This window comes from Pyxicephalus adspersus, chromosome 5 (genome assembly GCF_032062135.1).
Source record: "Pyxicephalus adspersus chromosome 5, UCB_Pads_2.0, whole genome shotgun sequence".
NCBI lineage: Eukaryota > Metazoa > Chordata > Amphibia > Anura > Pyxicephalidae > Pyxicephalus > Pyxicephalus adspersus.
Window position 1 is genome coordinate 119,680,396 of NC_092862.1, and position 13,066 is coordinate 119,693,461.

Below are 13,066 nucleotides of genomic sequence, written 5' to 3' on the forward strand. Positions count from 1 at the left end.
ATAAGCTCCTGACCCCTGCACCCTGTTACCAGCTATGTATTATAAGCCCCTGACCCCTGCACACTGTGTTTAATACTTATTTGCCCCTGAGCAGAGTAGGCTCAGCTTTTATTTATCTCTTCAAACCTCTCCCACTACTCACTAACCAATACATTTATGCAGTGGAAAACCTACAAACCATAATATTTCTATCCAATAGAATGGCTGTTTGAACTTTAGCAGGATTTTTTATAAATGTAAAGGAGATGCAAATCAAAATGGTAACACATGTCATAATTTATATTTTCTCTATTTCCTTTTAAATACATTTTTTTAATACAATATACAATTAGAGCTGAATTCCAGGTGCTATAACTCCAGCACTGAAAACGTTAGGTATTTGTTTTGTCTAGTTGGATTGAAATAGGAAGAAAGCTTAATGTCAGGATCCCGCTTTGCTTTTGACCCCTTCCATATATGGGAGGGGCTATGGGTCCTGTCTTGCATGTGATGACATTGGAGAGATGTGACTGGTTAGGCAGCTGAGTTGCAGCTTCGGGCAGCCAGTTAAAGAGGGAATCCTGCAGGAGTAGGGAAAGGTGAAATATTTACCATAATTCCTATTCCTTTAAATAATACATGCATTTACCCAGGCTTTCATGACATTTATCACATGGGGGAACCCTTGAAAAAAAAAAACTTTCAGGTCTTCGGGAATTCCTGGTATAATTATCCACAGCTCACGGTACATTGATGTGGTGGGTGGTACAAGGAACGCTTCTTACATTCCTTGCCAGTGGGAAGAATGTCACCCTTACAGACAGCCAAAATGATCATTGGTGACACTTAAGAAAAAAATGATGTTTGTTTGTAAAAAAAACAAAAAAGGGTTTAGCACCTCCCCCTTAATTAATTATTAGGAGCGCGGAGCCTCCCAGTATACCTACATCACCCATCCCGGGAGGCTCTTGGGTGCTCCTTCTGCACATGCCCAAGGAGCCCTTTCGTCAAAAGGGGGAAAAAAAAGCCAATGCGTGAGATCGGCAAGTCTTTTTCCCAAACTACATCACCCGAGTATTTTTAAATGTACCACTTTTACATTTAAAAATCCTCATTAATCATTAAATCAGTCCCAATAGTGTTGCAATCCCCCCCCCCCCCGTTTTGTTGGTTCCACTCCTGGACTGTGGAAGAATAACGGTACAAACAGATTCTTTACACCAAAATCATGAAGTTTACTTTGTGTTACTGCTACACACTTTTGGCACTGCTATTCATCTTAAATGGCACCTCAACACACCTCCATTTCAGCTGCCAAATATGTTTAGGTGGACCATCTAATAAATGATTTATTCCTAGCTGGAGTTCACCATACATGTACTCTAAATCTACACTTTATAACATCTGAGGTCCATGCATTTGTAGCTACATTTTGATTAAAAACAGTAGTGATGATTGGAGCCTAATTATAGAATTTCCTCATTAAGTCAGTAATATCAATAATATTAACAACCATTACAAGAAAAACACTGTAAAAAAAGTTTTTGTTTTTTAATAAAACACAGGCATGTTTTATTAACAAAAGCCTTATTAAAAAGCCATTACTGTTATTTTTTTTTAACAATCTTGAACATGAACATTTGCATCTATTATATATACATATGAAAGGATATATAGCACATAACAAATATTTATTTTGAAATTACTGTTACCGAACCCATTACATGTTCACCTGTACAATCAAATCTCATTTTACAGTATGTTCTCAGGTACTGTACTAATGTATAACAAATTTTAAAGCAATGTACAATTTTACTAATTAAAGTGCTAATTTTTCATTTGTAAAACAAGATTTTTCATTTTTCGCAGTATATGTTAATGCTGTACAGTCCATGCTTGCATTGCATATGTATTATAAATACTCTATTAACATGTAATACTGATATATGAGACGCACAGGTATATACATAATGCTCTTTCATATGTACCTCTAGTCAGTCTGTGATGCTTTAATGACAGATGTGTCCTTAGAAGAAATCTTTTTATGAGACCCCCCAATTCCTTAATATACAAAACATCAGACCTCAGCAGGTTCCCCTCTACACTGCTTAGTATTGGGGTTTAACCATCAATATTTACTTCAATTTTCATCCCAACACTTGCACTCTAGTTGGCTGGATTATATACACCCTCCATAAACTCGAATAGGAGAGTGAAGAAAAAAAAAAAAGATCAGATACAACAGCTGGAAATTCTTTTTTGCCTATTTCCACAAATGAGGAAAACATAAAATATTGCTGGTTTATCTATCAACTTTACTTTTAAAACTTTTTTTTTTTTTAGCAATCAGCAAATGTGACAAAACCTTCAGTCCCCTATTTTACTATAATTTATGTAAAACAGATTTTGCCAACATTCCACTCTACACTTCCTAGTTATTTTTTTTTTAATATAGAGGTGCATTATGCAGAAAAAAAATATATGGAGGTTTTCTGGGAAATCTGTCATTAGTAAGGCCAAGTACACACTGAGCTGATCTTCTGGATTGTATGTCTATAGGGCTGTTGCGAACTTCCAAAGCCAATGCATACCCGAGTAACAGATTCCACACTTCAGATTGTTTTAAAAAGAACATTTATAAGATCCAACCTATGGACTGTCGACTGCTATTTACCTTTCTGATTTAATATTAGGTTAAACCCCCCAAAAATCTGTCTCTATGGGTAGATCCCATGCAGCTCCCAGTGGCTGGCATCTTGTATGTCATTATATTGATTAAAGACCAACTGAATTTTTATTATTATTACACAGTAGTCACTCTTATGTCGCTGAAAAAGACCATAAAAAGATAATTTGCCAGTAACGAAAATTGCACGTTTTTGCAGCCTTATGGTCTTCTAGTCTCACAGTGTAATGATATTCTCAATTCTTTTTAACACTAAATTGCGAGTGTCCAGAGGAAATTTGTTCTAAGCAGGAAAAAAAAAATCTTACTTTTTATATGCACATTTAAAAAAATCCACCAATGTGGTTGTGCATTATGTTTTTGGTTTGAAAATATGGGCTCTGTATGGTATATGGAATTCACTGCACATTACTGCTTGTATGGGCAAGGATTAGGGCCACGTCATATGCCAGGTATTTTCTTTCCCCTTAAATGATTGCCTTGTAAATACACATTGCACTGATGATGTATAAATGTATGGAAATCTTCAGGACAAAACACACTGATCCCATCACACAGACTGCATTGTTCAGAAGATGCTCTCATCTAACAATGTTAGAACATTGAACAATGGCGGGAAAAGCTCTCTTGTAAAATTGCCAAGCAGTTATTTCCTGCAAGTTTTGTGTTGGTTTAAAGGGTTCTAATAAACTCATCTTTCTCACCAACTCAAAAGAACATTTATTTCAAATAAAGTCGAAGGAATTTGGCTTGGGGGTAAATTTTGTTCATTTCCTTTTTTTGCCAATGCAACATTTCATTATCCAGGCACTTCTTTTAAAGTCTGACCATTTATTATTCTCCAATAGGATGAATGCATGCAACTTGATAAAACTTATTTATATAGGAAGCAGTTTACAGATAAGGCCAACACTGTGCTCTATATTTCAACGGGTATGTTAATTTTCTTACAATGAGAGAACTGTACAATGCAGCGAAGCCAGATTGGCCTACAGTGTTTACATATGAAACACTGAGGGCTCATTCATACTATTAGTTACATTAATTCATGTGCATTCATAGGGCATCCCAACCAATCAGAACTTAAAAAGGACTTTCGTAATGCAGAACACAGTATGTGCCTTGTGGTGGACTACAGGGGGCATTGGCACATCTGTGATAGCTGACTATACCACACGTTACTGCAATACAAAAATACGAATAGGTCCAAAGGGTGGGTAGAAAAACCTGATCCGGAATAAGTAAAGTTGCTTGCAAAGTGAGGGCTTTTGAAAGATAAGGTTTTACTTTTGAGTTACCCAGTACATGGTATCACTGTAATATTTAGTTTTCATCAACTTGCCACATAAAAGCTTTGGAGTATAACAATCTTTGGATTATACAGGGTTTAATATGCTGTGCAGGGTGCTGCCTTGATCTGTAAATAGGGCTGGGAGGTCTTGGTCCGCTTCATGTCAGTGTAGCCAACATGAAGAGTCTGTCATATGTTGGCTCCATTGTGGTGACATCCATAGGAAAGCCAAACCAAGTTACATGGAGCCAGTCAAGCCTACTACCAGATCAGTGGTACTTCAGTACTACCAAGTCGCAGTGCATGTGAGTATTCGTGTCACTTGTCAGTGGCAGATGAAGCCAGCAGTGGGTCCCTATTGGCTGGGGAGGATTCATGGCCCTTGTGTAGCAGCACACTTTGGACCCCCCTATGTCAAACCCTGTCTTTTGTCTTTAAAGAGCACATCTAAGTTTGAAGAATTAGCAGTTATTTGTCATTTACCCTGACCAACAATATTACACAGTAAATCTGTAGTTTTGATAACACTACTCCACATCCCCTAACCAGACAAGTCCACCTTACAGTTGCTTGCCATACTTGTGTTAATTGAGCTGACAAACATCATGCCTCTGCTGAAGAAAACCTAAGTTGCGTGGTCATACTTTCCCCTTTCTGAAATATAGAAGATATCTCATGCTTTGGAGAGGGGGAGAAAATGCTTAGTCCAGTAGACTTAGACATCTCTGTATTGTGAGGTCAGCTTAAATGGCAAGTGAGGAACCTAAACCAGGTAATTATTATGTATTTTATTAGCATTGCAATAGCATCAGTCAATTCAAAATAAAAATACAGTAGACTATAAATCTTCTTTTTTGCCCAGTGTGAACCTTTCAGATTGCAGATCAGCAAGTTGCCCAGTATTTACCTTAATTTCTTGTCACATTACAAAAGCTCACCAAACCCTTAGCAAACAATGGGGGAGAAAAAAACCTCACCATTTACAAAAAAGAAAGAAATCTTAAATTGTACAAATATGATTTTACAGTTTATGCAAAAAATATATTCATATATAGATAAGTCTGTGGCACTTTGTATCTTCAAGAACTACTTATTTACATTACAGTACAGTATATTTCATAGCAAGCTGCAAGACAATTCAAGGAGAGAGATTAATATTTTTTTTTCTAGCCACACAATCACAAAGATAAACCAATAGAAAAAATGTTCACTTCTTTAACAATCATCTGTTTATTGATATGGTGAATCCATTTATTATTCCCCAACTATGGTGAATTAAACTAAAAAATAAATAAACATGTATTCTTGTTCAGTGTCTCGTACATATGGACTTTAGACATAGGATACAAGTGGAAAAACCTTTAATATCAGACAACGGTCATGTTAAGGGCCCCAAAACAGCCTTAAATAAGCAATTTTCTTTAGTTATTCAGAATCGATTTAATATTTTCTGTCACATAGTGGGGAGAGGTTTGAGAGAAGCAAAAGTGTATGCAAAATATAATAAATTCTGTAAATTTCCACCATACATACACATTCTCTCAGTTCCTACCAGAAATCTACTGAGCTCTTAAATTCGGATTTGAGCAGACAACACAGAGCCTCTACTGAACAACACACCCAAGCAGTGTGATCATTCCTTCCCCTTGCTGAAATATAGAAGCTTCCTCATGATTTTGGAGATATGGAGAGGAGAGAAAATTAAGTCTAGAAATGGCTGCAATGCTCTGCATTGTGGCGTCAACCTAATGACCAGCACCCTCTTGCTTGAGGTTTTCTAAAATCTCTTTGGACAAGAACAAGCAATTCAGATTTCTCTCCAGCGAAACTCCTCACATAATAGTACCAAGAGATCTTAATTGGGGCACATTGTGTGTTATTATAAAGTCAAACACAGACAGTAAAAGCCAATTGTGTGCTGCACAAACTCTCCCCACAAAACGTTGCCTTTAATTTGTATTTATAAAAGTAATATGGTAACCAAAGAATTTGTTAGGCTCTATTATAAATACCCGTGACCAGGACAAATCGTGAAAGAAAGCCTAAACAATATCACCTACCAGGACCAAGTCTGCCAGCTAAATATGTTGATTCTTAGTCATCACAAAGGCTACATTACACAGTGTTAAGATTAGGTATATGTAAAGGTCAAATCCACCCAAATGGTTGTTCAGTTCAGACACTACAATAACATATTTGAAGAACTTTGGATCCCTGCAGATTTCTTAACCTTAGCCACAACATAAGAGTTTGTGTCATCTTACCTCTACTGAACAGTTGTCAAAAATACAACACAAACCAAATGACACTGCGGGTCTGCCAGTGGTTTGGTGGGGAGACATTTCTCATCTCAAAAGTCTACAATAACCAAAACAGCTTGAGATCAATTGTTAGCTTTGGCCGTTTAGGAAAACACGTTCTTGGGATAATTAGACTGCCATTCTAAATAACCTTCTAAGAAATCTAATTTCCTGGTTGTCTGCAGATTTATTACTCTTAGTCATGTGGTAGTCAAAGGTAGAACACCTGATATGCAAATTTATTGTAGTCTAGTGCCGGAGGATAATATGTCAGACAAGTAACTAGCAATATTAGAAAGAGGTCAGCAATGGCAACCTTTAGATTCATACAGGTTTCCTTTAAATTTATCTTTAGTGCTACCCAGTACTATTCACATTTTCTTAACCTATACAAAAGTAATAGAACATTCTTCATGGTCCTTCCTAAACGTATGGCGTGATGTGCCTAGATCAAATGTCATACATGGGAAAACAAAAAGTCAGGGATGGACACATATCAAAATAAGGTTTGCTATGGTATGGAGCCTTCAGCAAAGCATGTTGTGCCTCTATAACAGTAAATAAGTTTTAACCTGAATTTGACACTTTCACATTCAATACAGTGCATTGCTTTACACAACCCCAACCAGCACACCTGCCGGTGAATCCTGCATTACACAGAACATTGCACGATACCCCAGGACCATACCTTAGCACAAAACCCTTGCAATAGAAGTAAGGAATCCTGAAAGTAGGCCAAGTATCTCTATTCTGATATGTCAAACTAATAATAATGGGTATGGCTGCAACAGGAAAAAGATCATATGCATGTTGGAAGTGACTTCTCATTAATCCCTATGCAAGCAATGAATTATTCAATTTCCTAACCTATTGCCTCTACCCCCATAAACACCGCAGCACCACTGCAAATTATTTGGTCAAAGGGACTTCCGGCTGAATATCTGACCACAATAAAATGTTTCCGTATCTTACCTGACTCGTCCACAACCGGTAAAGCAGAAACCCGTCGTTCTACAAATATATTCAAAGCTTTGATGATGGGAGTATGGGGATGTATGAAGGCAATATTGTGGTATGTTCCTATTCCAAGCTCCTCTAAGTTTTGCTTCATGAAGGCAGGCTTTGGCATTTCGGACACCTAAAAACAAGAGAGACTTTTTATACTCCTCTATTATGGACAACAGAGGTCTTACACATGCATGGACAATATGTCCAATCTCATATAGTATATTTTCATTTTTCAGTAAGGTGTTTTCTTTTTTTTTTACATGTACAAATTTTGCTGGCCAGTATCAAAAGTCTTTTATTTGATATTATCCAAGATCTGACGATTCTTTTTACAGTCATTACAAAAAAAGAAATTTAAATGTACTTACACATATGTTACAGAAACCTATTTGTTTACCTTCAGTAGGCTAGAATAGTATATGTGGAATAAGCTGGCTGCATTTTTTTTGTATAGCAGACACCTTTCAGCATATGTATTACCACGCTACCAGCCTGATATACTAAGGGTGCTCCATTCAGGAAGTTTCCACCAGAAAGCTCATGGTCTGTGTAATTCTACTATAGATACAAAAACACATATATGCACATACCCAAAAAAAGAATTTAGGCTATAGATACTTTAATTTTCAGTGACATACAAAGATTACTAAGACACAGTTACTGAAAAACCTTCTTGTGGAAGAAAAAATAGGTAGGTTTTAAAATGCAAATTTTACTAAGTACACCTACCAATGCTTACCAAAGAGAACGGACCAATTAAACACTAGGTAACTAACCTAATACAGTTTTTTTTTTGCCTTAAAAGTATAAATACAGAAAAGAAACTTTAGTGTAATCCTGTTCTTTACCATGGGGTGGCAGTATGGTTAAGAAAATCAGAGAGAATGATTTCCATATCATGCAGTGTCCCCATATCATGCATGTTATATATGAACAGAAAATGTGTCAAAGGTCTACTAGGACTCAATATTACTGACATGGGAGCACAAACTGCTATGTCTAATCATAGATTATAAACCCAATATCTAAACACTGACTGCAAGCAGTAATGAGGAATATTTATCAGTGTGGCTTTGTTATTTTTGTATAATGAAATAGTGCAAACCTGCCTTAAATAGCATATATGAGCGGGGATTTGTAAATGTTTATGCCACAGATTAGTTGGAAGGGAGAGAAGGTGTGGGAGGGGAAACAGACCCAGAGTTTAGATAAACTATGAACAGAGGCTAGATTTTCATTACAAATGGTCATCATAGGCAACAACATAGTTAGGTATTGTTCATGATACTTTTTTTTTTTTTTTTTATTGCACACAGGTACATTTTCAAGACATACTTTTGTTTTGAGAAGTCACTCTCGTGTGGCATCGCCTGGAAGCAATAAAAGGTATTGTTGGAGGGGGCAGTAATAATGTAAACCTGATGCATGAGCAAACCACACATTTATATTAGGTGGTAGGAAATGTCAAAACAATTAATCATGAGACAATATCCAAGCAGGAAAATTAAATTAGATTAACAGCATACCTGCGAATCAGTTCTAAGTCACACCATTCATAACAGAGCTGCATACTCTCATTGTTCATTTAAACTGAACCACAACTTTAGCTCTGACTCAGAGCTCTGGCATGAACTACTCCACCCCATAATCCAATACAGAGCTTAAACAGCATTAGCAATAGACAAGTATGTGTAGAGCAGAAGGTACAAGCACCAAGTTTAAGGTGCCAGGAAGTTTGTCTCTCTAAACAGATGCACAGTAAGAGTGTGGGAAATCTCTAAAATTCGGATAAAGTTTGGCTTAAAAGAAAATATAAACCTATGAAGAGGACTTTCTGGAAGGGACAGCTTTCAGCACGGGATGGAGGACTTGGTTCTAACAGCCATCCTGAGAAACCTGAAAAGAGACTGAAGACTGCCTAATTAGAACAAAGTGACAGTCCCTTTAGATACTCCACCCCATCAGTCTGCTTCTGCACTAGACCTGCTGCAAACTGAATATATCTAGGTATGGGAAAACATGCAATTTCCTTTAAAGAAGCAGTCTATGGGTCCTGAATTAGGCCCAAATACTCCAAGAGCATAATACCATCTAACACAGCTAATACAGGGATTGGAGTGCACAGGAAATGTGTAAGTGGGCCAACAGGTTAGGCAAAAAAGTGACCCCTGTCACTTTGCCCCTTAATAAACATATCCAGTGCAGTGTTTAATTCCAATTTTTTTTTTAAGTTGGGTGGGAAGAAATTGTAGGCAGGTGGCAGTGCCTGTACTGTGACCCAAATCTTCAGTAACCACCACAAGCAGCCAGGTGGTCACTGAAAAGTGCCGGGTGGTGCGCCCAGCTAGAAAGGGTTGGAGTGGGGGAGAGAAGGAAAAGAAGAGTTCTGACTTCACTCTGAATTTTCCAATTTTGGTTGTTCTGGGTCAATAACTCAGATAACTAGAATTTGTAGAGGGCAGCAATGGCAAAGACCACATTTCTCGCCTTCCATAAGAAGGGAAGAGAGGCTCTGTCCTAGAATACTGCAGCTGTTTGCAAGACAAGCAAGTCAGTCATTGCTTTGCACAGCCCTGTCCATGAGCTCAGGAGACAGCTGACAGAATATGCTGGCAGAAACCTGCATTAATAAAAACATATATATTATTTACACAAGGCGTTTTACTCTAATGTTTACAGTTCAGTCTTTATATGTATTTTATGCAATGTATGACCTCTGCGTGGTTTACCTATTCTGGCATGCATTTTCTGTAAGGGTTCAATCCTGTATTCTTTGCTTTCTCTGGTCTGTTGGAGTCTGAGCTGGCTGGATTAAGTTTTATATATCCACAGGTGAATGTAAAAAGGCATATTTATATCTTGTGCACTCCGATAGATGTAATCAGTAAACCTGCATGAAAATGTGTGAACTGCAGTAAAGCTGAAGGACTAAAAGCAGAGCAGTGAAGAAATTCTAACTGGTTGGGATGAGTGAATGTTGCTCTGTCTTAGGGCTTGTATGTACAGGTAATTCTTTACATCATAGTGGATTTTCTCAGCATACAAGACAGCAAGAATGCAAAGGCTTCAAAGGATTAAAAAAGTAGCTCAGAAGCGTTGCAAGCTACATGCATGCAACTGCCCATCCACACAATACAGATGAGGAGGCAAATGGAAACCTAAAGAATGAAAACTGCCCTTCAACCCAAGAAAATACTCGTATTTTGACATGAAATGAATGCATGACAATCATCGTATGTCACTAGGGAAATTCTATGAGAGGTCCATGGATGGGCAGAAGCTTCTTCACCTGTGCAAGAGAAAATTGTAAATAGCCATGTTGCAGATGACATAGTTGGGAAAGACTCATTCCAGTCAACAAATATTTTAGCAGATGCTTCCACTTTATAAAATATACATAAATTGGAACTAGATTATAATATACATTAAAGATCTAAATGTTACATTAACACGGGACAATGTCCAAATTCAAAGCACTTTACAATGGAGGGGCAACTTTAGAAGCCAATATTGTGCTGCTGCAGGACAAATGTACTGACAGAACACGCTGATAGTAGGACACCATAATGAGTTACATTTTTGTCTTCACAAAGCTTCTTTACATGTCTAGGTGATGCCTAGACGAAGGTGAGCAGTTACTACAGGAAGTTTCAAGACACTGGCTATTCTAAAAATTGCAATAATTGCACCTTGGGGCCAGATAAAAATGATTATGTATTTAGTCTCTGTGTTTAAACAGTTTCATATACATAAAATGTCCCTTCTACACAGACTTCACAGCCTTGGTTGTAGCAGTAACTAAAGATATTACCTCTGGTAATTTCCTTATCAGGTAAATCCCTATCAAGATTGTTTTATATATCCTAAAGTGATTCTGATGGTTGCCCCATTGATTAAAAAAAATAAAAACTATTAGCTGTCATATAAAAAAAAAAAAAAGTATACTTAAAGTTTAAGAATTTAAGATATCTCTTTAGCATCATCCTGAATCAAAGATAAAGACTGAAAAGATGATTCATTGCTGAATTTCCACCACTATATTCTATAGAGATAAAACCACACACATCAGATATGTGCCGAGAATGGTTTATAAGAAAAGAGGCTTTTGTATTATCAGTACTAAGCTACGTCTACTACTAGCACGTAAAAGTGACAAGCAGAGCAAGTTTGCTCAACATAATCCACATCACTGGGAAAAGGTCTGAGGCCAAAATGCCAGAGGTGGTTAGAAATAAGGGGGGCTTCCTGAGCCAGTACCAATAGGATAATTTTGTCTGGAGACCCTAAATAAATTTACTCCACCATTAAGATCCAAGTCAGTTTGAGACCTGTAGCCCCTGACATGCTGAGCATGTTGCAAAGTATTCCTTTCCTGCTTTAAGTGGGGAGCTGCAGCCAGGAAAAGGATTTGAGGAAAGCTTGATGCTAAATTATACACTACTTGCTGGGCAATAAATAGCTACCCGCTCCCTATTTAGATGCACAACCGCAGCTGTTGGGAAAGTCTTTGAGCACCAACTTCCTTTGTTATGTCATGTCCCAAATACTGGGAGATCGTTTATCATGCCCATCATTCAATGATGTACCTTGGCACACTTTGCATTGGGCAGCTTATATAGCCAACAGATATATTGGGTTTACCCCCCTAGGTTTAGAGGCACAGCTAGGTATATAGGCATTGCATGAGTGATCGGCGACCCCCAATCACAAAAAAGTAATACATGCCACATATTTATGTACTGAAACTATCTTAAAGTGCATAAGAACATTGGATGAAAAGAAGTTTTATTATTCAGCACTCTAAAGCAATAAATACATATTTTATGATCATTAAAATGAAAAAATGCAAGGGGACGTCTTTTTTAAAAATGCCAAAAGGAACATGCTTAAAATCACTAGACTGAGACAACCAACATTTCATACAATTAATGAATAAATAAGACAATACCTGGTAAAGGCACCAGAAAGCACCAATCCAAAGCACTAGTGAATATTAAGCATTTTCTACAATGAGCCTACAATGTGAACAGGGTCTTAAATAGCTTCCTAGTAGCTTTTTTAAGAAGTAAAAAACAAAAATAATTAAATCACCATGGTCCCACCCATCACCTTCTATACTGCCCCTTCCACATGCAACTTATTGGTTTGTTAGAGTTGATAAACTTTTCTTAATTTATGCAAAACTCTTTAGAACAACCAGATTCCTGGTGTCAATGTCTCCTGGATATCAACTGCTTGCCTAAAATTACCACTGCGCACCACTGGAAAGAAAAACAAATACTGTTCCTTTTGTGTAGTGGGGAATATACTTCCAGGCAACCAGAAGATTACAAAAGCACTATTTACCGTTTAGTATAACTACGCCTTTGCATATATTAGGAAATTCCTTTTAAATACAGGAAAAGTATGTACATGGCTTGGTCATGCATTGTGGAGTCTTTTGTCCTTGGAAAGGATTGTGAAAGATCTTTTCAAACAATTCAAACAATTAGTGCATGTGTGTACTTGTGTATAGCCTTGTATATAGCACAGGTATAGCCTTACTCTGCTTAACACGTTGAATCGGGTCGATACAGACACAATATGCTACTCTAATGTTATTGCATAACATATTTAACACTCCCATTCAGTAACATGACTCATCCACTTATTGCTTTCTAGGAACAAAGTGAAGGGAAAGTTGTTCATATTTCTCACTCGATGACTCAAGCTCATAACACAGAACATGTGGTACAGATTATCAGATGTGTACAAACAATGTATTGTCTGCTGGAAGAACAAAATTACATAAGTATATTAGTG

General features: G+C 37.2%; 1 protein-coding gene across 1 annotated transcript in view; it reads right to left on the reverse strand.

The window, feature by feature from the left end:
- Window positions 1–7,103: 7,103 nt before the first annotated feature.
- Window positions 7,104–13,066, reverse strand: part of PRKAG2 (protein kinase AMP-activated non-catalytic subunit gamma 2) — a 68,330-nt gene continuing 62,367 nt past the window's right edge. Inside the window, 1 exon segment of the mRNA XM_072412582.1 lies at window positions 7,104–7,394. Within this exon segment, the coding sequence (XP_072268683.1) occupies window positions 7,119–7,394 (276 nt within the window). The 3' untranslated portion in view covers window positions 7,104–7,118.